The sequence below is a fragment of the Manacus vitellinus genome, unplaced genomic scaffold, assembly GCF_001715985.3.
Source record: "Manacus vitellinus isolate BGI_N305 unplaced genomic scaffold, ASM171598v3 scaffold_97_pilon, whole genome shotgun sequence".
Lineage (NCBI taxonomy): Eukaryota > Metazoa > Chordata > Aves > Passeriformes > Pipridae > Manacus > Manacus vitellinus.
Window position 1 is genome coordinate 189,371 of NW_021940906.1, and position 26,237 is coordinate 215,607.

The window sequence follows — 26,237 nt, forward strand, 5'->3', positions numbered from 1 at the left end:
GATATATGTTTTAAAAATATACTTTAAAAAAGATATATGTTTTAAAAATATACTTTAAAAATATACTTTAAAATAGTGGGGGTTTTTTTAGGAATTTCAAAACTGTTTTTTTTGCAAACTGAACTTCAACTCCCGCTCTTTATTCTCCAATAATGTTTTTGGCTTCAAAATTACCTTTATAGTTCTAAAAATATGTCAATCTTTCTTCTTGCCTTGTGAAACTGGAAGAAGAGAGAAGAAACCTGGAAAAAAACAGAAAACAAAAAGAGAAATGTGGAATTGAATGGGGTACATATAGCTACCTGCTGCAGGCAGCCATGACTCTTCTCATTTCTCAACTCTTACATGACTAAAGCATCTTCTAGACTTAACAGAATTCCTCTGGTATTTTGATAATCAGAGTTTGTTTCACCAAGAAATCAGTTTTCTAGAAACTGAGCAAAGCATAGCTCAATCTAAGATGGAATTTGCTTGGGAAGCTGGAGAAGAGCATGATGATGAGAGCGTGATGTTTCTAATTGCCTTCTGCCCTGCTGCTTAAAAAAATAAAAATTTATGTGCATATTTTTATTGTTGGTCTCCTTTCAGAGCCAACTCAATGATCTTTCTGTATTTTTATAGATTATGGATTTTTATGTATAATGTAATATTTTGATGTAGTTTTAGATAGAACATTATTTCTTTTTTTTCTCCTTGCAGTGATATGGGAATCATATTTTGTTTATATATTCTATAACATATAAAAATATATGTATTTTTAAAAAATGAGAACTGAAAACCCACAAGCAGGACTTTAAATAAAGATGCTTTATACATATGCTTGGGAGTACTGGCATGGCAGTAGGTGACTGGGGCAGGATGGGTTTAATTCCCTGGATGTGGCACAGCATGGGTTTAATCAGTTGCCTTATTCCATTTCATTAGGATCTTTTTTTATTTCAGTTGGCAGTATCAGGAGATGGTGTTATATACTGTGTGTGTTATGAACTGGACAGAGTAGCTCATTCCTGAGTCACGATAGTCAGGCGGGGACCTTTCCCTGCATTTGCACATATTAGAAATGCAGCTTTCCAGGTGCCTCCCCTTATACTTGCTTTGAATTTCACCTGCTGGATTGCCAGCCAAAACTGTAAACTCTGCTGCAACTCTTCACGACCAGTCTTTGCAGCTCAGTGCTGGTTAATTTTACTCTGTCAGAAAACTCTTATTTTTCATCTTCGCCTCTTATTCTATATCAGTGATGAATATAAGGAAGGACAGAGGCCAAGACAGAGAACCCTGTCTGGTCTGCGGTGGTACAAACTGACCACTTGTATTCAATTTTAGTCACTTATTTATTCAGTAGCGTGCTTGCCTTGTTATTCTGTAGCTCAGACCATGAGATCTGAACCTTTGTTGTAGCAATCCAAATATTTTCAGCAGATGATTTTTTTAAGTACGGCACTTGTAAGTCATACCTGTGGTTCTACTGAGTGCTGGCCTCTCCTGTGATAGATTTGTTGAAACTTTTACAGTGTACTTTTAGACTATTCTTATTCTTCTCTTGATGAATTAGATACCGTGATATATTTTACTAATGAAAGCTGTTGGCAATTGAAAGATTTAGAAAAGGATTTCTTGCAATTTGCCAGATGAGTTGATTCTTAATGTACTTAGAACTTAAAAGTTCTGCAGAGAGTCCCAGAAATGCATTATTCTCTTTAAATATGTTTACATTTTTCAGTTGCATTCATAATAGTCCTCTTGGCAATTTGGTACATATGTAATGGAATATACTGTGTGTATTTATTCATCAAAACACTTTTTACCATTAGCGTGCAAACATAAGTATTTATCTATAGATGGAGAAAATACCGATTCTGTAGCAAATGTGATCTTTCTCTAAGTGTTGGAATAATCTTCTGCCTTTATTTCTATATTACCAGCAGTGCTTTATTTTACTTAATGAAATATCACTGTTTCCCTGTGGTCTCAGAGTGCTTCTGCTTTAAGGTGGTTCCTCTTGTGTTCTAGGATTGTTTGAAAGAGGTACTGGAGATTGTGGAGCTGGGCATTTCAGGGAGTAAATCCAAAAACAGTGAACAGGAGGTCAAGTACAAAGGAGATAAGGAACCAAACCCCGCATCCATGAGAGTAAAGGATGCTGCTGAAGCTACACTAACGTGGTATGTAATTAATTTGCCAGAGTACCTTTAATGTTCAGTGTTGCCTCGACTGAGGGTGTTTAATTAGGAGTTCCCAGCTGGTGATCTCTGATGTAACAAGAGCATTTGAGAGGTTAGGCAGAAGCTCCCTTGCTTTGCTCTTTGGGCAGGACACTGCCTTAAATCTGTCCCCCCTCCCACTCCAGGTATTAACAGAAAAGAGATCCCTGTGATCACTGTTTTCCCCTCCTGCCTGCTCTCTTCCTTGTACACCAAAACCTAGACCTTCCTGCAGAGGCCTCTCTGCAGACAGCAATTCCCTCTCTCTTCCACTTGACCTAGTGATCCTGTCTTTCCATTGCCTCTTCTTCTCAACCTGACAACACACACTGTCCCCTCCCTGACTGGGAGCTGAGAGACACTGTGTGTGATAGCAGGGAATGGCACATGCAGCAGATGTAGCTGGAGCAGGATGGGATGGCTTCCTGCCCACAGCATTGGGCTTGCTTAATATATTTGAGAGGTTCTGCTGGAAATGCAGTAACAGATAATGTGTGGGTTGGGGAGGGGAAGCACAGAGAGGAAAATTGGGATTTGCTCCAGAGAAGTTGGAAAGCACTGTGTTATGGGCTGAACAGCATGATGGTAGACAGGACAGATTGAGGACGGGGAGGATAAATATGTTTTGCAAAAGGTGATAGCTGCTTTCCATTTTGCATTGGTTTGCAATCCAACTGTTATAAATGTTGCTGTTAGTAAAAACAACTGTGTAGTTTCAAAGGAAAGGCTACTGCTCTTTGGAACTTGTAGACAAACCTTTACTGTTGCCTAAAAGCGTTTCTTTTCATTTAGGGAGAGGAAACTATCTATTTTCAGAGTAAAGTGGAAAAGCATGTGGGGAGGATTTTAATAAACTTACTTTTCGTCTTGGTGCTGGTGTTAAGAATAAAGTCCTGACTTAGATCATATGATCTTCAGTGTGACACTGGACAACTCTCATTAGTGGTTCCTGCCATAGAAATTTTGAGTTTAGGTACTGTTAGGTAGATCCTGTACAACTTCAGATGATTTAAACTGATGGTTCTAGAAGCCTCCCAAGGCTATGCCTCCAAGGAGGTAGGCACACCTGGAGGCTTTCTTCCAGGGAAGGTTGCCATCTGTGGTTGTCATGCTTGTGTGATCCTGGATGTTTTAGGGTCTTAATCCCTTAAAGAGTTTTATATTACTGTTATCTGTACTTGAAGAAAGCAAAGGCAATCATAACTAATGCACTACCATATCTGATATGAGAGGGCTAAAGTATGGATGATTGGAGAAGTAATCTTTTAAGAATGAACATAAACAAAGCTGTGGAAGGGTACAGATTTTCATGCATTAAATCAAGTCTTAATATATTTATAACCCAGGTTATAAAGAAACTCGTTCTGTAGGCAGAGTATCCTTCTTTGTAGGTTTTCATGTATGTTTTTCTGAAGTTACTGATTACTTTAAAACAGGCTGATGGGTGAGGGCAGGTGTGCCCTGATAGAGTAGCTGCTAGATTAAGATACAGATGAAGAATATGAGTGCAGGTTTTTTCTTGGGGGAACAGTTCATTGTCTTAATCTGTCATAACCCTCAACTTGTTTCCCACTTGCAGCATTATGCAGTTACTTGGAGCCTTTCCTTCTCCCAGTGGTCCTGCTTCTCCGTGCAGCTTGGTGAATGAAGCCACGTTGATTAAATATTCCCGTCTCCCCACCATAAACAAGCACAGCTTCCGTTACTTCGTTTTGGATAACAGTGTCATCCTGGCCATGTTGGAGCAGCCTCTAGGGAATGAACAGAGTAAGTTCAGACTCCCCATTTCCTTCTTCCTCTGGTTGAAACTCTTGTATAGAGCTGCAAAACAAAGGTACTTCTTCAAGTGTCCCTCCCATGTTTCAGGGACTTACGTGTTGTGGGTGTGCACACTGAGCAGAGGTGCTCTGGCATAAAGTGGTGGGAGTAACTGTAATGCCACTAATAGTCAAACATGCATAAGCCCACCCAAATGGTTCATGCAGTTGTCAAGGTGTTTCACCCAGTTAGATTGGATACTTGCTGCTGAATACCACTGAAATTATGGGTGATGGACAAAGGCAAGAGCATTATAGTTTGAAACATTCTTATTCATAAAACAATGAAAATGTAAAGAGTATAGGAGATTTGATGGGTGTAAGTGCTCAGCACATGGTGATGTGTCTCCTTTATGCTGTTGCTTGCTTTAGACCTCCTATTACTGCATATTTCTGTGGGTGCTTTCAACTCAGATGGTTTTTAAGTGCTTAGAAGCTGTTATAACTTTCCCATGTCCATCCTGTTCTGCCTATGACACCTCCTGTAAAGGAGATTTGTCACAGAGTGTTGGCTTTCACAGCTGAATCTTAGCTTTGTTTCAGCCTCATAGATTTTGACCACCGAGAATTTATATTACAAAAGTCTGGTATTAAATTAAATGACACTTTGAACTGAATAACTGATCCCTCTGCAAGTCTTCATGTGTCATGGCATTACCTAACAGAACAGATAAAAATTCTCTTACATGCCACCTCAGTTCAACCTATGTTAGATCTGCTATATTTTCCTCATCTATGGGCACGATGGGGCCTGGATACTAGTCTTGAGAACAGAGATCTCACAGAACTGGATGAACTGGCTCAGAGAAGTTATTTTGAATTGTGGTCCAGAGTGCTCTGACCTCATTGAAAATCATTAAACAGATCTTGCAGGAGGCTCTGATGCTGGGAGCTATTGCCACACATCCACCCCCAGTCTGTGTTGGAGCAAGTGTTGCTCCTGGCTGGAATGGATTAGAGCATGCTAGAATGGCTAAGCAATTCTCATCCTCACTCTGCCTCTGCTAAGTGCATTACTCAGGAATCCTGTAAAGCTATCAGAATCACAAATTAGATTACCTTTTCTTGCTGTGCATAACTTGCTAACAAATCCCCTTTGAATTACAAGATTAATTGCAATAATGAATGAGTATGTCAGGTCACTTCTGAGGCAGATCACTGAAGTGAATGATTGTGGGGAGTTGGTTTTGGTGGTCTCTGTGTGTGTTTGTGTAGCTATGCTGCACTCTGTACTTCCCCTGAAATACTGGGGAAGGAACAAAAATCTGCTAGTTACCTGATGGTGCCAGTGTGTGGTTTATGTGCACAAAAGATAAATGCAAATACCTTTACAAAGAAAAACTGTAGAACTATGATGATCCCTCATCTAAGGTGTCTATTATCAGTGGCCTTTTAGATCTCAAAGGAGGACTGAAGTCTCTGCAATATTAAAATCATCATTGTGCCAGTAGAAAGGCACCTCAGGACTCTGCAGTCTGACCTCCTGCTCTAACTAAAGGCCAGCATTGAATTTGGACCAGGGTGATGCAACCTGATGTTGTCCCAGTAGGTCTTGCAAACCTGTGAGGACAACTTCTCTATGTCCCTATTTCTTGTGAAAACTTTTCAATGGTGTGGAGTCAGAATCTTCCCCAGTCTTTGACCGTTGTCTCTTGTCCTTCCCCTGTTCTTACTGCTGCTGTTTGTGAGGGACCTTTGCAGAAGGTCATGGAAGCATCCTGGAATCTGTGTCCGTAGGGTTGTTGTCTCACCTGAATAGGCAGTGACTGGACAATCTTCTTCAGTTTCCTGGAGATAATTTGGAGAGAAACTGTGATATGGGTGAATTTGGGTGAAAGTTACTTTTAATCGTGAAACTGAGCTGGCAACTCCTGAACAGACCACAAAGTGGAATAGCAGTTGCTGCAGAGAGGGGGTTTGCTTGCTTCTCACTGGGAATTGTCTTCAGGGTCAGGGAGGAGTTAACCTTGAAAACAAAACCTCTGCCATCATGCCTGCATTTCTCTCTTGTTAAATGATTACACAGTGAACTGTTTACAACATATGATGTATTATTCTCTTAACCCATGTGCTTTGCAGATGACTCTTTCCCCTCTGTCACGGTTTTGATCCGTGGGACATCTGGAAGATTTGCATGGGCCCAGCAACTGTGTCTTTTACCAAGAGGAGCTAAAGCAAATCAAAAGGTCTCTATCAAAGCCCGTAAAGAAATCTTTAACTTAGAGATGTTCAGCAGAAATTCCACTAATGTGAGACAGCCCCCCAGAGCTGGTGATTATACATTAAGGCTGAGCTACGGGGCCTTTAGCTGTAGGTAATGTGCCACATCTCTGGTGACTCTTTACCACTCGTGATTAGTATTAACTGCAGGCTGTGAAAGTGCTGTTGCCTTCTAGACTTGCTTAGGGGGAGGGGGCATTCTCTTTTTTTTTTTTTTTTCTGAAAGCATCTTCTGAAGTGGTGGGTAAGGCACAGTGTATTTAGTGTGTAGGCATGAGTGTTGGTGCTGGTTTTCAGGTGTCAGGCAAAGCCCTTGCAGCACAGGGAGCGAAGTCTGGAGGCATGGAATGTGGTGCTGCAGAGAGAACAGCTCTTTAAGCTACAGAGCCTGCTGATGCAAAGATGGCTGTAAACCTGCTGTGAAAAAAATTATTCAGATGAACTCTGGAACAGGTCCGGAGAGGAACAGTGGAGGAGAAATACCCCAGTCTCATTTTACACTAAAGTTCCTTACTGCAGTTGTCTAGTGGAGCATGTACTCCTGTTATGAAAATTTCTGTCTATGAATTTCTCCAAATCTTTAAATTCTTCACATGACCCTTGGTAAAATAAAGGCAATAATGATGTAGCTGAAAAGCGTGTTTGTCAGTCTCAGCTGGAATGTCCACATGAAGCAACCTTTGGGAAGACCCTCTGGGATGTGTTTGGAGCTGTGCTGTCACTGGAGCTGAGCCTCGTGGCTAAATAAGTGTCAGTCCAAGTGTGCTACCTCTTACACCAAAGGACAGGCCATGACTTCACTGCTGAGCTCCTTACTTTTCCAACTTGAAGGCATTCTATAACTTTAATATTAATAGTTTTGCCCTTTTGAAATGTAATTGGTAGTAAATAAATGTATGAAACAGCACTCAAGATGCAATGAAGGGTCTTGCTTGCTTGGACCTTATGCACCTGTAAACCTGTAAACCTGCACCTAGATCTTTTGTTACTCTCCTTGGTAACTTGAAGTTTGGAACTACGTACTGGCAGTATAGAACATAATGTAGTAGCCATGTCAGAATTACACCGTGATCCATGATGTAAGCCCTTCAGATATTCTGGCAGTGCATTTCCCTCCTGACCCACAGCATTGCTGCTCTCCTCGAGGCCTTGGCTTTTTGTGATCATCAGTCAGGAGGGTTGAAATGGAGCTTCTCAAACACTTGCCAGCTTTCACTCAGTACACTTAGAATGGGCTGAAAATAAGATGTTGCCATGTAAGCTTGCCATTTTTATTGGGATTTGCAACTGCTTAGAGGTTAGACAGTAAGCAGGGTTCATAGGTTCCAAAATGGGCAGAATTGTGTCTCTTTTTAAAATTCAGTCACATTTTAATACAGGTCTATTAGCTTAAAGTACTTAATGTTTTTTTTTTTTAATGATCGGTTCACTAATGGATTAGTGTAGTTCTGGTGGGGAAGGGAGAGGGAATGTTTTTCATCTGCTATAATAAAGTATTGTCTAGTGATACAATACCTGGAATGTAAAAACAATCTTTTTTCGTCAGACATTTGTACCAGAACCTCGACCAGCTCCTAAAAATGATGTTGGATTGAAATACAGTGTGAAACACCGCCCTTTTCCTGAAGAAGTGGACAAGATTCCATTTGTGAAAGCTGACTTGAGTATTCCTGATTTACATGAGATTGTGAATGAGGAAGTAAGTAACTGTCTCTGACTTGATTTTCTTCTTGGGGTTTTTGACTGTTCATGAGTCATGGACTAATGTCTTGCTGTAAGTAGTTTTACTCTTTAGCTTGTCTAATTTCATATTAATGGAATAATAACCTCTGCAAATTAATGAAATCTGTGCACTTCTCCAGGAAAATGACAATGCTTTGGATGTGGTTTTTGGGAGGCACTGCTCAACATGTTTTAATGCTGATCCTAATACCTTGGTATTGTGGGAAGCAATGACTTGCGTTTTGTTGCTTCTTCTAGAGAAATGGAAAGGGGGAGCTTTTTTGGGACCTCTTAGCGGGGAAAAAGGGAGTGCATGTCTCAAATATTTTAAAGTTTCACAGAGTCTAATGTGTTTGAGTTTCTGTTCACCAGAACAGAGGCCATAGCCCACCGTGGATATTTACAACAGCTCTCTTGTGCAAACATGATGTTCAGATGTTCACTTTGTAATGTTGCAAGGTCTTGCTGATAGTGTTTTAGTAACCGTCCTGGCGGTGCGTTGCAGTTGCTGCTGTACCTGTGACTTAGAGCTTTCCTAAGGGCTGGAACTGTTTTCTCTGTTGCTCTTGGTGGTTTTGGTGAAATCAGCAGTTCACACAATGTTTTCTAGCTCGAAGAGCGACATGAAAAGCTGAGGAATGGCATGGCCCAGCAGATTGTCTTTGAGACTTCCATAGATCAGAAAAGCGAGGAGGAGTGGCGGAAGAAGAGCTTTCCTGATCCCATCACGGAGTGCAAGCCCCCGCCGCCGGCACAGGAGTTCCAGACCGCGCGCCTCTTCCTCTCTCACTTTGGGTTCCTCTCACTAGAGGCATTGAAGGTGATCTTTGTGTGCAGTGGGTGCATAAGCCATCACATTCACACTTGAAATCATTCCCACAGCTTGAGTTAGGTTTTGGAGTGATTTTTGAAGATTTTCTGAACGTGACTGCTGTGGAAGTTCTGCTGCAGAGGTGGTTGTGCTGAAGCGGTTTAGTCCTACATAAACACTTGGGGGTACATAATGGATGTAGAGGTTGCTTTTTAAAGCTGAAATAAGAATTTATAGAGATGATCCATATTCTTAGTTTGAAATTCTTTTAGTTTGAAATTCTATTTTAGTTTGAAATTTGCTTTTCCTTCCAGAAAGCTGTCAACAAAAGTAGATGATTGAGCATTTGCAAAAATGATGTCTGAAATTGCTCAATATTTTCCATATTATTGGTATTTAGGTTAATATGAAATTGCACATGTGACTATGTGCATAGCTGTGATGTTTTGAAAGCATCTGCTGCTTTTGTTGTGTGCTCTTCCCGAGCAGAATCTGATGGCTGTTTCACTGGCAAAGTACCGTTTTTATTTAATGAGAGTAGAATGCAACAAATTGTCAACCTGTCATGCTTGCTGTTACTCATTTACAGTAACAGGATTATATTGCATCAGAAATTTGTGTATTATTTTGCTCTTAGAAAAGGGAAATGGTCTTTTTATATTTTAATGGATTGCTATTCCAGCCGCAAAGACCTTTCAGTTAAGAAAGATTTTTTTTTTTAAGCTGATGAACTCTTGTCTATTGGACAGGAACCTGCTAACAGTCGTCTACCTCCTCACCTGATTGCACTTGACTCTGCTCTTCCTGGGTTTTTTGATGACCTTGGCTACTTGGATTTACTACCTTGTCGTCCTTTTGATACTGTTTTCATTTTCTACATGAAGGCAGGCCAGAAAACGAGCCAGGAGGTAAGTGAAAGCATGCCAGCTAGTCTATATTGTCTTGTTTCTAGTAATTTTCAAGTGAGTAAAGCATCACTGCTGGTGATTAGAGTGGAGTGCCAGAACCAGTGTGAGCTACAAGTCACTGCATACTCTCTTCATCTGTAGGTTGAAGTACGTTGCTCACATTTAGGATTATTGTAACACTTATATATATTTTTTTTAAAAATATTAAATGAAAATATTAATAGTATTTTTATTATCTGTTCTGTCCTTATTGTCCTTATTTGTAGAGTTCAAAGATTCAGATCAGAAAAGCATTTCAGCTTTGTTGGCTCAGCTTGCAGGAAAGGTTGCAGTTTGTTCCAGCAATGTGCAATGTCAAGGTAGTTGGTTTCATTCTAATGTTAAACACATGTTAAAGGAATGAAAAACTTTCTGCAAGTAGGGAAGTATTATTGCTTTGTAAGTCCTTACATTATACTATTTAGATTCAAAGGAAATTAGGTTAATCAGGTTAATTTGTGCAAATCTTGACTGTGATTTCTTTGTGACCTATAAACTTCCTAAGAGGGTTTATGGGCTCATTAGGGAAGTGTTTCTCTAGTACCTTCTCATTCCATTCATAATTCTCCTAGTAAAGAGTAGAAGCATGATGTCAACTCCTTGTGTCACTGTGGATGCACAGTGGACAGAACACTGAAGCACCTTCTGCTTCTGTGTGGGACACAATTCATTTCCTGAAACCAGGATCATGCTGTTTGTGATTGTTCAAACTGAAGTTCAGAGTAGCCACTGAACTGTAGTTCAGTGTTTTCACTGAAAACTAAGTGTTTTCATCTGCTAAGTCAACTGTGAAGCAAGATACACTAGGTTTACCTTTGAGCTGAGATATGCTCTTGCTGAGCTGGCAGAATGTTTGTTTATATGCTCTTGTGGAGCTCTTATGTCTTCTAAACCACACTTATCCTGTCTTGTTCTGATGCACAGCTATGACTTCAATGTGCTCAGTAATGAGGGTTAATAATGATATTTCAGTGCACTGTGTGTGGTCACTGCTGAACTCTGTACGAGGCACTGGGATGGGGTGTCAGGACCATGTAGGCTACATGGAGCCTCCAGCCTGGAAGCTTTTCTTCCACTGCCCATCCCTGCAGTTTCTTCTTTGCTGGGGCCTGTATCCTGGTGTTCTGCCCCTGCACAAACCAAAATCATTGATGCTCCTGACCCAGCACAAATTCCTGCATGGCCTGGAAAGGATGGATGCATTGTCTGTTCCACCAACCCCAGTGGTTCTGGTACCCAAATCAGAAATCACCCATGTCCCTGTGTGCTGTTTGGTGAAGGGCTCAACTCTCACTTGGTCATAATGAGATAAAAATTGCCATCAGATGTGGAAACATCCCAGATCTCTGTCAGAAGTAGGATTAAAGTGAACAGGACAGTGCGATGTTTGATTAAAGCGCACACTCAGTCCTGCTGAAAATTATTTTGGAAAATGTTTCATAATTTAATGTGCTGTGATGCCTGCCCTCTAAATTACTGTATGTCATGTACAGGTGAGTAGTGAGGAAAATACTTATCTCTGCTAATTTCACCTCAGTTTAATAGTGAAAATTGTCCAGAAAACCCTTGTGTTAACTTTGGTACTAAGGCAGATTCTGCACTGAATGCTCTGTATTTTGTTCCTGATGAGTGGCTGACTCTCAAAATTACCATTTCCAGCAGTTTGATTCACTGTTTTACAGGCTTTGAAAATGCTAGCAGAAAGTCAAGTTGATTGAATAGGACATGGCCAAGCAGGATGGGAGGATGCTGGGCAGCAGGGAGTAGTGTCCATGTAGAAAGTCTGGGGTTCCAGGCTTGTTCTGTAGCTGTATTTGGGCAAAACCGTGTTGGTGACAAAAAATGTTAATTAAAAAACTATGGAGGAGGAGACTTGTTTCCTGCTCCTCTACCAACATGGTTGCTGCTGGTTGTTTCAGATCCTGAAGAACATGGAGTCTTCCAGAATTGTTCAGCCCCACTTCCTGGAGTTCTTATTGTCTCTTGGCTGGTCCGTTGACGTCGGGAAGCACCCTGGGTGGACTGGTCATGTCTCAACAAGCTGGTCAATCAACAGCTGCAACAGTGATGAAGAGGGACCTGAACAAGGTAAGATGTAGTAAGTGCTATAATACTAAATTAAAATGTTTAGGCTCCTTTAGAAGACAATTTAAAATTTCTTTCTCCTGTATACCTGTCCGAGCACTGGCATTTTTTTTTGGTTTTTTGATAAATGCTGATGTTTGCTAGAAAGAAATGTGTAAATGTCTGTATGTTGTTGGGAGGAAATAGTCTCAGCAAGAAATACCTCCAAGCTATACTTTTAGCAGAGTTGATGAGTCTTTATTATATTATCCCAAACCAGTATTCAGGTGAAATCGGTTGCACATTGTGCTGCGCACTGGCAAATAGGCTTGAAATACTGTGTGATTCAGTGTTCTGTAAGGAGATTAAAATGGGATATTGACTCATAAGTTAGCCCTGTAGTTGTGCTTGGTAGGAAGGAATGAAAACAAGCTGCTGTTTATAGGTCCCAGAAGTTGGAGCCCACATACAGCTCCTCTGTCCTGCTTCATTGGCTCTGCTGTTTTCCACTAGAGCAGCTCCTCCCCTGGGCTTGTCATGTACCACCCTCTCCCCATTCTGTCACTCAAAATGATCCTCAGGCCAGTGAGTTGCTGTCCCAGGGTGGGAAACTGTGAATTGGGTTAGTTTCTCCCTTGGACAACTTGATCAGATTCCCCAGGAATTGGTAGTGTCTGAGTTGGTTTCAGTGTCACTGCTCTGAGGACCAGGCCTGCTCTTGGTGACCTCCAAAGCTGCAGCCTCTGCTGTGGGCCACCCAAAAGCAGGGAACAGGCTGGTCCCAGCTCCTTCATTGTCCTTGACCTTATGTTTGCATCAGATGTGACACTGTTACAGCTGCAGGTGCTTAAGCAGCACTTGCTCTGCTGTCCTGTCACTGTGCCTTAGGAATGCCCTTCACCAGCTGAAGGCTTGTCCCTTCAGTTATGGAATAAAATGCAAACCATCAAAGGCCAGAAACACTGGGGAGAGGTTAGAGAACAGGCATGGCTTTCTCTGAGCAAGTTAGAATGGGTGACAGAATTACCAGGTCTGGGTTTAATTTTGCAGTAAGGCCAGGGTCAGAATGTGCTTTCCTAAGAGGCAGAGCCCTCTCCACTCCCTTGGCAGTGGATTTGTCAGTATGACTGTGCAGAAGGCAGTGCCCTGAATTAGTGGGGGACCTGGTTTGATGTGGGTTTTTTAACTTGGATTTTTTTCAGCCATTTGAATGGGATCACAGACCACCAAATAGCTGAATTAATTCAACTAACAGGGGGAAGAAGGAACCCAAAAGGCATTCAGAAATAGAAGAGAGAGAGGGCAGGTTACTACTGATCTGGTTCTGCTGAGGAAGAGTGGGAGCACAAGTCTGATGAGGAATGGCTGAGGGAGCTGGGGGGGCTCAGCTGGAGAAAAAGAGGCTCAGGGGGCACCTTCTGACTCTGCAACTCTGTGACAGGAGGGGGGAGCCAGGTCAGGTTCAGTATCTTCTCCCAGGTAACAAGTGACAGGACGAGAGGAAATGTCCTCAAGTTGTGAAGGGTTGTCCAGGTGCCCAGGACAGTAGTGGAATAACCATTCCTGCAGGGATTTGAAAGCCTGTGGATGTGGCCCTTGGGGACATGGGTTAGAGGTGGGCTTGGCAGTGGTGAGTTGACAGTTGGACTTGATGATCTTGGAGATCTTCTCCAACCTACATGATTCTGTGATTCTAGAATAGCTTGCAGCGAGTTGTGATTAAAATAATTTCTTGGACATGTTTCCCTGCACACCTCCAAAAGCAAAGAAGTTCTTAAACAGTTGGGTTTGGGTTGTGGTGCTGTTCCCTGGGAGCTGTGCGCTGGAGATGTGGGAACATTTCCCTGATGGTGAAGCATGGCTTGGAGTCTTTGCTGTGGCTCTGGCCACTTCTCTGTCAGCGTGCTGAATTTCACTGCTCCACTGGCTTTGCTGAGGCAGCTATCCCAGGAACCCTTCTGTAAACTGGAACAGAGAAGTAATTCATTTCAAAGTCCTTGCTAGTCTTTCTGGAGGTGACATGGGGAAGGAAAAGAGGGGAGTGAGGTTCTTTCTGTATTTGAAGACCTCTATTGGCCAGCTGTGACAAAAGAATCAGTAGGAGGTCAGAATGAGGAGCCTCCTTGCGTGGATTGTAGGCAGATCTTAGTTTCTTGACAGAGAAAATACTGAGGAGAGTCTGTAGAAACTGGTTTGAATTCTAGAATAGTATCAGATTGGAGTTATAAATGTTGGAATCCTTTGGGAATGGAATGACTAACTGAATGATCCTGCTAGAGGGAATGCTCAGAAATAGATAGTAGGTATATTCTTGTAGTAGATGTGCTTACTAGAATACTAGGAAATAAGGAATCCAGTACATTGGAAATGTGTTCAACATAAAGCCATTCCCAACCCAAAATGCCTTTTCCTTCAAAAAAGCGAAAACATTTATCTGAGAAGAGTGGTTAGCCATGAGATGTGACTGTGAAATCCTTTAATTTTAAAATGAGATTTGCATGATTTTTTCTCATTGATTGCACCTTGCACTTCCTTCTGACCAAACTGTCCTTTTCTGTCCATTTTAGATGATCTAATTATCTCAGAAGATGTTGGGGCAAGTATCTTCAACGGGCAGAAGAAGGTGCTGTACTATGCAGATGCTCTGACAGAAATCGCCTTTGTTGTCCCGTCACCAGTGGAGTCCCTGAGTAAGATTTCTCTGTACATGCTCTTCACAAAAATGAAACCAACATTTTTTGTTAGAGAGCTTTTTCAGAAGCAAAACCTTAATAAGCTACCTAGTAGTGTGTTTAGCAAGACTCTTGTCAGAAAGCTATGGACATTTAAATTACAGCATCCTAGTCCTTAAGACTCCTTCCTGAGGTGGCATCTGTTCTGAGCCCCTCTTTCTCAGTGTGAGATGAGCAGTAGATGCCCAGGGGTGCACAGCAGTTTTGCTGTTATGTGGGTGTGTTACAGTGGACCTGTGGTTCACCAGTAACTGGTGATGTGTGGGTTTTTTTCCCTTTTCCTGTCAGTGATGTGCTCCTGCAGCACATGGAGGAGCATGTGCACCACTGCTAGGTAGGGAAGCAACAGGTTTCATGGCATCCTTGAGACACTAAAACTGATGTGCAAAAGTTACCTGGAATAAAAGGGTTGTAGACATATGAAGGAGGAGACTGTATTCTGCAGAAAATTGCTGGGACACTGGTGAATCCATAGGGGATGCTTTAATTGCAGTCTGTTTCTGGAATAATTGGCAGTTGTTGTCTCCTGACTCCTCTTCCTGCTTATGGGTGCTATGGTGGCTTGGCCATACATCTATGTATATTTCGTTTCAAAAGCCTTACAACATTTTTTAGTTTCAAAATTGTACACATGATGACAGTAAAGTTTTTTTGGCAGAAGAGTAGACAAAACCCACCTTCTTTCTTCTGACCTACAGCTGACTCACTGGAAAGCAGTGTCTCTGACCAAGAAAGTGACTCCAACATGGATCTGCTGCCAGGAATATTGAAGCAGCAGCCTCTGACACTTGAACTCTTCCCCAACCATACAGACAATCTTAATCCCTCCCAGCGGGTAAGGCAAAACTTGCATTGAAAAATGGCTATTATTTTTCTTTTTCTCTCAAGAAGCACACTGGCAATGCTGCAGGATTTTTCATAGTATATGATTTGGTTTCCTGGGATGTAGAACTTGTTCCTTACCATTAATCTTTGTCTGCTTTGGTCCTGCCAGAATTTGCACCTACAGTAGGAGATTGTGAGACTACATTACAAATATAAAACTTAGGCATACTAAGTAGCAATACTCTGCATCCTGAAATGCGTGCAGGAAAAAGTATATGCAGTAGTTACAGAGTAATTAAGATGCAAATCCATGCTTGGAAACTGAGGATGGATAGATGTGAACACTTTTCCTACCTGCCAGTTTAAAACAGTGTGTCAGTTGTGTCTGAAGTACCAGATGTGAAGTTGCTTTTGTACCGTAACAAAGCAGAAAAACATGAACTGCTGTATCTATAAGCAAAGGATTCTCAATTGTTGATTACCTGTTTAGAATTCACTTCCAAATGTATATTTAGGACTGATTTAAGGTCTTTGAGAACATTAAGAAAAATTTTAAATTGATGCAAGATTGAATGTATTAATTTGGGTTGAATATAAGTAGTGTGGAGACCCAGATTGCAGCAGGTAGTTCCAGCACAGCTGCCCTCACTCCAGAGCTGGTAGAACTTGTACCTGGCTGAGATGTGCATGACTGGGGAGCAGCTGGGAAATACTCGTTGGCTGCATTACGGGACTCATGATGTTTGTAAATGTTACCCTTGTGTTCAAAACAGCTCAGTCCTACTTCCAGATCCAAGAGGATGCCTCAGGGCCGGACCATTCCACCGATGGGACCTGAAACCAAAGTGTATGTGGTCTGGGTGGAACGTTACGATGATATCGGTGCGTACAAGTTCTTACTGTTCACTGAGGTAACAACAGAGCAGAAACCAGAGAAAAAACTGTTCCCTTCTTTTATCAAATGCTAGATCATGAAACCACAGACTGGTTTGGGTTGGAAGGGACCTTTAAAGGTCATTTAGTACAAGCCCCCTGCCGTGCTCAGGGACACCTTCCACTAGATGGGGTTGCTCCAAGCCCCATCCAACCTGGCCTTGGACATTTCCAGGGTTGGGGCAGCCACAGCGTCTCTGACCAACCTTTACCAGGGCCTCACCACCCTCACAATAAAAATAAATCCTTATTAATGTCTGTAACAACACTTCTAAGATTCTGAATCATTTTTCTGATATTTGAATGGCAATCCATGGGGTGTAGATGAATCAGTAGCATATGTAGGTCTGAAGTTCCCTTTAGCTCTGGCAGTACCTGTGAAATGCTGTCATGAACCTTCTTAAGCTCAGCACACAATGCAGTGTGCCTCCCTTCTTTTGAGTTCCCCTCAGTTGCTGTCTCCTCAGGGTGAATGTGGTTTCCTTTAACAAAAATGGCTTCTGACACCTGCTGCTTCTGTGCTGAAGGGATCATCACCCTCCTTGGTTTGGTGGTACCTTTGAAACTCTCCATGTTCTCTCTCAGGAGAGGGCTTGTTTGTTCTGCACTCAAGGTGCCTGTCCCATGCTGTGCATCCCAGTTCCCTTCCTGCTCTGTTGCTCAGGCAGGGTCCTGCTCCTGCTGCAACTTCATGTTTCTTAGTTTGGTGGTTCCTCTCTTACTCTGGGTAGTGGCTGGTCTGGCAGAGACCCAGCTTTGCTCATCCTGTTAGAGCCGTGGTGTGGCCATGGTGGGCAGCTGGCTCTAGGTTTGAGGAGTCCTTCATCCCCAAGAGCTTTTTGTGTGCTGGTTCCAAGCCACGGCCTGGCCTCAGCGCTGTGCGAGAGTCTCTCTGCACTGGCCCAGCTTAGCAGTGCCTGCAACGCAGGCCAGTAACCAATGCTTTACAGTCTTTGATTTCTAATCCTGGTTCTCAGTCTGGCAGTAAGGGTGGACCTTAATTAAGCCCTTAGCTCCTTCCAGAGTAAAGCCAACAAGAGAGTGGGAGCGATCAAGAGGAAGCTTCCTGTGAAGTGTAGATGTAAATTGTCAGGAAGACCACCTTGTCCACAGTACATCCCTCAGAGCCTTACTGGGATCAGGAGAGACAGCAGGTTCTGCAGCATCATTTCCTTATCCGGCCGTGGGCCCAGAGGGTGTTCCTTTTATCTTCAGGAGTCCCTCGCCCACTTCAGTTTCCAAACTGGTGTCCCTGACCCACTTCCTTCTTGGATGGCAGCTAAAGCCAACTCACTGCAGAGGCAGCAACTGTGCCACACAGGCATGTTTCTGCTTGGCTGCTTCTTTCAGCAGCCGTAGGAATCTCCCAGAGTTCTGGGCCTGGAGCTGAAGAAATGAGTTTGTGAGCCTCAGTAAGCGTGGCAGTTGGATGGGGGGAGGGGGAGCTCTTGGAAGTGGCTCCTAGCCCAGGGGCTTTGCCATATGCTCCTTATGTTCTTGGCTTTTGCCTTATGCTTCTTGCATATCTTAGAGTCTGGACAGTGGAAAAGCTGTCACTTTTTAGTCAAGGGTATCGCTCCAGTGCCAACTGCCTGCCCTCCCTCTTGCTCTGTCTCAGAGTGTTTCCATGGCTCCCCATGCTCTCCCTCTCTTGCTCCAGCTGTTGAGTACCCAGCTCTCATGGCAAAATCTGGGTTTGGACCTTAGACTCTTTCTGTCGAAGCACTGTCCTGCTGCCCAGACTGGACTTTTGTGAATGACCCTCAACATCTGTCACCCCAACAAGGAAGCGCCAAATCCCCTTCCAGGCATTCAGGTTCTTACTTCCTCCTCCTGCACCTTCATTATCCAGTCCTTGTTACCAAGTGCATGGCAGCAGAGTTGTAGGTTATGGTGGGGATCTGGGGAGCTTGGATTTGAGGAAGGATACTGTGTTTGTGGGAGCAGGGCTCAAGGGAACTGTAGGTGTGAGCAGTGGCATTGTTTGACATTCTTAGCGCTGTTCTTGAGGCTGATTGCTTGTGGATGGGTGGAGATACTGTGAATAATAATTTGAAAGCTCTTTTTGTAATTGAAGTAGTTCATCTCATTCCTGCTTTCAAAGTTCCTCTAGGGATTTTGACCTTTGAGAGAATGGAGGATCTGGGACCTCCTCTGTTGAGTGCAGGTGGCTGAGGTGTGTCTGTACACTCCAATGAATGCTTAAACTTAAAGACACTACCATGTAAGAACATCCATGGTATAAATGCTTGAGGGCTGTGTGGATTTGACTGATGATAAATAATTTTTCCCTGCACGCACACAAAAAAAATCAAAAACTGGAGTAGATAAACTTTATTTGGTGCATGCTCTTCTTACAGAAAACTTCCCCCTCCCTGATCTGGTGTCTGAGACAAGCACTGGTGTGGAAACCACAGCCAATAGTAGCACTTCCCTGAGGTAAGACTGCTCTTATTTTCATTATTTTTCTTGATTCCTCAGTGGACCTTTTTTGGTAGAAAACATGAAAGAGCTTTTCATATCACTGTAGATAAAACATAAATTAGGGAACAGAAAATGTGTTGTTTTATCTGAGTCTGTGATGAGCCTCCCTCCTGATTCACTCCCTGGTGAGGTGGTTAGTGCTGTGTAGTGATTGTGCCCAGGCTGCAGGGCTCTCCAGCCTATGGAGACAGGAGATCATAGGCACAGTACAACTGATGGAGCCCTCCTAAGGTCCAGAGCATACCCCAGGATCCTGCTGCCTTAGCCATGAGGCATTTTTTAACTTTAACACTTGAAGTGGACATTTTTCTTCTATAGATTAATTGCAACAGTGCTGTAAAACTGATTTAACAGTAATGGTTTTTCTCTTAAGATCTACCACTCCTGAGAAGGAAGTTCCTGTGATCTTCATCCATCCTTTAAACACTGGCTTATTCAGGATAAAACTGCAAGGAGCAACTGGGAAATTCAACATGGTTATCCCACTGGTGGATGGAATGATAGTCAGCAGGAGAGCTCTTGGTAAGCTAAAGGGTTTTAGGAAGGCTCATGTTTTTATTTTATTTCTTTTTAATCATAATATATCTGCAAAATACGTGGTCTGGAATCTTTCCTTGGAAAAAGTGTTGGGCATGGCAGAACAAACAAAAGCCATGGTTTTGCAGCAGCGGCAGGAGCAGGAACAGCAGAGGGAGCAGGAGGGCAGTGCTTGGCTGCCAGCACAGCAGGAGAGAGGAGCTGGGCTGGAGATTGGAGTGGGGCCTCTTCCTTACATAGGAGAGATCCCAAATGTGACCCTAACGTTTGCATGGAGAACCAAGGTGTGCCAGAGGGTACTGCTGAATTTTTGGCTGTGCTGGCATGCTGTGTGTTCCTTCTGGTTCAGAAGCCAGGTAGGGGTTAAAACCACAGCAGCTGAAGATTTTCTAATGTGTTCAGTAAAAATACCGTGCAGGCATGTGTTAACAGGGTGTGTGTCCACTGCCTCTTCCTCTATTCCTGGGTGGATTCATGGATCTATCTTGGTATTGGTGCTACTTAGCTTCAGCAACTGGAAGTCTCACCCAGTGAGAGCAGTTCATGGGACAGAGCAAAATGAACTAATGGGCATTAGAATACCTGTACCTGCCCATAAAACTGCTTTGTAGGAGATGACTTTCAGGTTCTGGGGTTTGCATGCTTAATTCAGCACTGGGGAAATTAAAGCTAGACTGAGCCCTAAATAACATTTATAAATTCAGCTGATGACAGTGGCTTTTACTGAAAAAGAATCAGGTGTGTTTTCCTAGAGTTGGGTTTGTTTTTCAGCTGCATCAGGACTGTTAATATAGTGAAATTTGTTGTCTCTGAGTTCAGCAGCTGTGGTTTGTATGCAGTCAGGAATTAAGTCCTCTAAATAAGGAAGACTGTTTCTGCCTGTAAGGAAGAGCTTGTGAAACAGCAAAGGGGGTAAGGGACACTTACTTCCTTAGAGACATATGAATTTCATTTCAATATAAAATAAGATAAAGTTCACTGCCAGTTTTGGCCAAATGCTACTGCTTCTGTTCCCCACCTCCTTCTTCCTCCACATCCAGCAGTGTGAGTTACAGAGAGGTGAAAGCAGTGGCAAGGCAGTGAGGGGAAGAGAAACCAGTGCCAGCCACAACCCAGCAGGTCTTTTCTCATCCCCTTTCCAAGTGAGAGACTGCAATTTCTACTGGAGAAAAGTACTGACAGGCACTTGTTTCACTCTCAGGGCTCCCCTGGCATTACCTGGTGTGACCTCGGGCCCCCCAAGCTCCGATGTCCCCCTGTGGTGTGGTCAGGGCTGTGGCACTGCCACTCTTATATTGGCTGCCCTGGATTCTTTGCCCTCTTGTCCCAAGGGTGCTGTTGCAGACAGCTGCTTGCCTCTGGCAAAGCTGAGAAATCCTTCTCCTCCTCCAGCCAGTTTTGGGTACTACAGAGCGAGTCCCTTCCCTCCTTTTTCCCAGTGAATGTCCTTGCAGGCCTAGGGACCATGGCTGTCTGTTATCACTTGCTCATGGAGAAAAGTCCTTGACTTGGTGGTGCTGAACATCTCCCCTGGGTTTAGATGGGACAGACCCCAAAATTGTCTTTAGCTGGGAAGCCAGCAAAGGGGCACAGGCTTGAATTTAAACTTGATTCAAATGTTGTTTCTTTTTCAGGTTTTTTAGTGAGGCAGACAGTAATAAATATTTGTCGGAGAAAGAGGCTGGAAAGTGATTCCTACAACCCCCCCCATGTCCGCCGAAAACAGAAAATAGCAGATATTGTCAATAAATACCGGAACAGGCAGCTGGAGCCGGAGTTTTATACCTCACTTTTCCAGGAGGTTGGGCTCAAGAACTGCAACCCCTAGGTCACTATCCTTCCAGGACAATTAGATCAGAGCTTGGTGGCTACACTAATGAAAACAGTTAAATAACAACAACAAATTTCCTCAGCCCTCTGGAATTCAGGAAATCATGTTCTAGCACAAGTCAGCAGATACCATGTGGGAGGAATGAGAAATGAATCCAAAACATTGCAGTTGGGATATTGACTTAATTCACCTACCCTCAAAAGATTACTGAATTCCAGTCTTCCTGGATGCTAGCAACATAATCTCTTCACCTAGTCATCCATTCCAGACTAATTAGGAACTGTATGTGTCTCACTCTGAGGGGAAAACAATCAAAGTAAAACCATCTCTGCATATGAGGATGGAAAACAGAATACAAACAAACCTGCCATCAAACACCTCGCTGCACCCACATGTCCAAGGGGAAGGGAGCAGGATCTCTCCTTGGGGGAGAAATCTGTTTCAGAGCATTAACTATCCCTGCAAGAACTTCGAAGACGTGTTCAGTCCCCCTTCAGCACTCAACAGAAGATCCTTCACTGCTTGTAATCCATTTGTGTACCAAAAGCAAGAAGAGGAAGATTGCTTGGAAACACCAGGCCCTGAAATCCAAAGCCCAGATGCTGTGTGTGGCCATTCCCTCCAGGGCTGGGAGTGAGTCCATCTGCATGAGATTTGTCCTGCTGACAACAACCATCACTTGAAATTAACTGACTTTCCAACAGGATTTGTTACTGGATAGAAGCTTTTGGTTATATAAAAGCAAGGTTATGACTTTCAGGTCTGTTGCAAAATGTCACATTTAATTTCAGTAGCTTGATTTTTATTTTTTTAAATTTTTTTTTATGCAACTACTTAATTTATTTTGAAGTGTCTGTATCACCTACTCACCATTTCCATAAAAAGTATAAACATCACTTGCCTTCCTTCCATTGGATTGAAATCTGAGATTCCAGGGCTGCCTCCTCCTTGTTATTTATAGCATGAGCAGTTTTCGCAGCTTCTACAACACTTTTCAGAAGCTCCTGTTAAACAGACTAAAACAACTTGAAAAGAAAATTCAAGAGTTCTTCTTTTTCCCCATTAACTGCAATTCCATGAAAGCACCTTTGGAGTTATAACTTCAGATTGTTTTAAGTCTCCTGTACGGTCTCACACTTGGCAGCAGTGCTTCCCTTCCACCTAGGTCAGGAGTTTTTGTTTTCAGCCTGTGGATTTGACGTGTTCAGGACTCGAAGGATGTGCTGGGAAAAGGTGTTTGCAGCTCTGGGTGTGACACTGGGAATCTCAGAGGTGCCGTGGGCGCTGGCAGCCTTGGGAGCACCCTCTGTCTCCCAGCACATCCCAGCTGGTGTTGCAGCAATGGGTCATGGCTGGCACTCCTGGGGAGGTGCAGCCTCTGGTCACTGGCAGCAGCAAAGGTCCTTACCCTTCCAGCACCAGGTAATGGAAGAGGATGACTGTGAGCAGGAATTTGGGGAACTCCTCATGTTATTTCAAAAGTGGTTTTTATTAGCCATGCTGTGCATTGCAGTGATACCTGTCAGGCACTGAATTTTGATATTTCAGAGTTACTTTTTGCAACAGTTCTGACCTGAAGCAGTCTTAATTGTTTCATTAGCTGCCAAGGACAGACCTTGCTCCCAGCTTTCCATGTGGTTTTTCACAAAGAGATCATGGAAACACAGGCCCCTAAAAATACATGTGAAAGGACTTTCAGGTTATCAACCAAGCAGATTTTGGGCAACGTGTGCTTGTTGAAAGGGACAAGTGCACTGACTTCTTAACTCAGGAGCTCTGTAATTTGATCCAGATGAATCAATAGTGAAAAAATGAAGCCACCCGAAGAAAACTCCTGCAGCAGGAAGCACACTCCGTGCTGCCCACGTGGCACATGGCAGGAGGAGCCCTAAGGCAGCATTTGGGTGCATTGGCCAAGATGTGCAGGGAATCTTGGACAGCCTCATTCCTCTGCCAAACTCCTGCCAGCAGCAATTTAATGCACGGACACTAAATTTACCCACACTGTGTATGTACCTATTGGATCCAGTTAATGGCCAAACACACTTTAGTCTGCTGGTTTAAGAGGCATGAGCGATGCATGTGTAACCAATAAACATCCTGAGCAACCCCATGTCTGCACATCAGTAGCATACCAGCAACCCCCATCCTGCAGCAGTGTTACACAGGCTGGGTGCAGCACTGAGCTGCACCACGAGCTGCTGTCAGACTGCACCCAGGAAGGCAGGGATGGGCATCTGGGGAAACCCTCCGTGGGTTCTGGCAAGGCCAAGATTGCCAGCTGGATTGCCTGAAGATTTACTTTTTAAAAAAGGCCTGTGCTTGGCTGGAGGGTCGTCTTCAGTCTGTTTCCATGTTCATCTGAGGCATGGGGTTGGCACCCATGGGAGCAGGAACAGCCATGAGAGCAATGGGACTTGGCAGAGCTCTGGAAAGAGGGGAACTTGGGCACGTTTTGGCTGCTCCAGTGCTGGGGGACGGGCGTTTAGACCCTGTGTCAGATGAGCTGTAGAACCAGCTGGTGAGCAGGTCACGAGCTGGCAGGGGGCATGGCTGTAGGTGGTGGATTCACTCTCTGGAAAGGTGAGCCTTCAGGACAGGACCAGTGCAGTATAAAAACATTGTGATGCAGAAATGCACTGCCTTTCCCCAGGGTTTGGATGCTGGTGGCAGCAGTGGGCACCCTGGGTAGAGCTGTGCCACTGGAGGGTGCCTGCAGGGACTGTCCCTCCTTCTCCTGTGTGTGTGTAGCTCTCAGGCTTCATAACAAAATGCATACCACCAATTTGGGAATTATATCCAGCTCCTGTTGAAGTCTGGCCAAACTAATGGCTTCAGCTAGTCCAGAGTACAGCCTTGAGAGTTTTTCCCTTAAAGTGTCAGAGCAAATGGTGTTTATTTCCATGGCATTTGCAAGAGTTAGACAAGAATCCAGAGGGGTTTTTTACATCACAAACTGCTGCCGGGGGGTTTTGATTTGATGCTTGAGTGGTCTGGGTCAGTGTCCCTGTCCAGCAGAGGTGACAAGCACTGACCCCCTCACTGACCTGCGTGTAGGTGGCACTGAGCTGCAAGTGTTCCACAAGAACTAAACTGAGACTCTCTTTTCATCAAACCTTTCAGTTTGGGGTCATAATTCTGTTTTAACAGAGCAGGAAGGGTGACCACCATCACCTTGTTACAGAGTGTTGGAATTATAGAAATTTTAGTACCTTAATAGAGATTCTTTTAAAGAAAAGCATTTCTTTTAAAGCTAATTTTAAAAAGGCATTAGAACCTTACAGCAGGCAGGAGAAGGGGAGGACAGTGCCTGTAGAAGTTCGGGTGTCTGGGGGTAGCAGTGTGTGCAAGGCCATAGGGAGGAGCAGCCCTGGCTGCCCCTGGGCTGTGTGTGCTGGGTTCTCCATAGGTCACAGTGTTTCCTTCCACGGGGTTCTGAATGCCCAGGAAGAGGAGAGAACTAAATTTCAGCCTCACAGACAAATTTTATGCTATTTCATGATTGTGTGATTGAGTGATGTCTCTGAAGGCGAACACAGCCCTTTTCCCCATGGGTTTAGCAGGAGCAATTAGAAGTGAGGATGCCAGATATCATGTGCTTCAATCATAGACAATTTATATGAATACCTGTATGTTGCCAAGACATGAACTTTTTGTTCTTATTGTATTTTTCTGTAAATATTCCTGGCGCTAAGTTGTAAAGTAAAGGCAAAATGTAAATATGAAGATGTGAACTATGTTCCCTTGTCTCTAGTACTTTATCTCTTATTTGTTTAGGGAAGGCACACAAAGGCTTGTTTGTATTTATGCCAATTCTTTGTCCAGGAGAAACACATCAAATATTGAATGTAACACAATTAGTCCAATAAATTTTAAAGATTCTTATCTAGTAACTTTGCACTAGTCAGTTTTTAATATTTTCAAAGCTTTGGTTGAAATTCTCCAGAGTTGTTTCCCGGGGCAGTAGCAGACAGAGGCAGCAGAATTGCACACCCTCTCCACCACAGTAGCTCTGAGAACAGCACACTGGCTTCTAGAGAGGGAAATCACATGGCATCTCAACAGCATGGGGAATGACAATGTGGAAAAACAGCTGTTGAAGGGAGATGGGTGTTCCTGCAATGCCAGTGATCTCTGGTCACTCCATGTCTGCTTCCCATCTCGGGTGTGGGCCCCCCATGGCACAGCTGCTCCAGGCACCTGCCAGCAGGGCAGGGAGGCTGCTGGGATAAAGCCACATGCTTCAGGTGTGGCATGGAGTTCTGCCTGCTGTCCAGGCAGATGGGGGAGAAGGGCTGTGACTTCCCAGGTTTGCATTTGGAGAGGAGCTGGGCAGCAGTGAGAGAGGGCGATGTGCCCAGCGAGCCCTGGGGAACTGGGATGGCTTCAGGAGGCCTGGGGTAGAGAGTGGGTTTGTCAGTGGCATCCAGCCAGATCCCCGGGGACCTCTCTGGGCTCCCTAGGGAGGGGAGGAGGAGGATCCTGCCTGTGTATCTGTGCTGCAGTGCTGGTTCCCTGGCAGGGGCCCTGCAGTGTCCCTGTGATTTCACCTTTACAGCAGCTCTGGTGCCTTTCCCAAAAGCTGCCCCCTCCTCGATGTACCTGAGGGCTGGAACAAAAACACTGAACTGACTGTTCCAGAAACCTTGAGCCGGGATATGTGAACATCTGTTTTCCTGCTGGCTCCATCTTTGGTAACTTCAGCTGGTGCCACCTGCCCGAGCTCCTCACCACGATGCTTCAGGGAAGGTTAGGGCAGGTCCCACACTGATCTCTGAAGAATCACACAAGTGAGCATTAAATAGTTAAATATCTTCCTTCACCATCCCACAGTGCATGGCCAGGGGCAGGAAGGGTATTCTGGGGCAGGTGTTGGAGCCCGATGTTTTCTTCTTCCCTACAAAGGAAGCGAAAGGCCCCAGCGGAGCAGCCCAGCCTCTCCCAGGGGCTGGGGACCCTTGGCTGTTCCTGCCCTGTGTCCTGCCCACTCGTTCAGGCTTCTTACTCACTGGGGGCTTCTGCATGTTGCTCTTCCAGTGGCCTTTCCACAGCTTTCATTTTGCTGAGTGCAGGTTCTGGCCATGCCTGAGCCCGTGCAGGGCACAGGTCT

General features: G+C 44.0%; 1 protein-coding gene across 5 annotated transcripts in view; it reads left to right on the forward strand.

The window, feature by feature from the left end:
- RALGAPB (Ral GTPase activating protein non-catalytic beta subunit) overlaps positions 1-25,016 on the forward strand; it is a 64,156-nt gene extending 39,140 nt beyond the window's left edge. For all 5 annotated transcript variants that reach the window (XM_029965294.1, XM_029965295.1, XM_029965296.1 and 2 more), the window contains 13 exons: positions 2,014-2,165; positions 3,784-3,971; positions 6,101-6,207; positions 7,788-7,940; positions 8,574-8,783; positions 9,524-9,682; positions 11,641-11,809; positions 14,353-14,475; positions 15,216-15,352; positions 16,116-16,224; positions 18,636-18,714; positions 19,133-19,281; positions 20,931-25,016. In XM_029965294.1, the coding sequence (XP_029821154.1) occupies positions 2,014-2,165; positions 3,784-3,971; positions 6,101-6,207; positions 7,788-7,940; positions 8,574-8,783; positions 9,524-9,682; positions 11,641-11,809; positions 14,353-14,475; positions 15,216-15,352; positions 16,116-16,224; positions 18,636-18,714; positions 19,133-19,281; positions 20,931-21,124 (1,929 nt within the window). In that variant the 3' untranslated portion in view covers positions 21,125-25,016. The remainder of the gene's footprint in view (positions 1-2,013; positions 2,166-3,783; positions 3,972-6,100; positions 6,208-7,787; positions 7,941-8,573; positions 8,784-9,523; positions 9,683-11,640; positions 11,810-14,352; positions 14,476-15,215; positions 15,353-16,115; positions 16,225-18,635; positions 18,715-19,132; positions 19,282-20,930) is intronic.
- Positions 25,017-26,237: the final 1,221 nt, after the last annotated feature.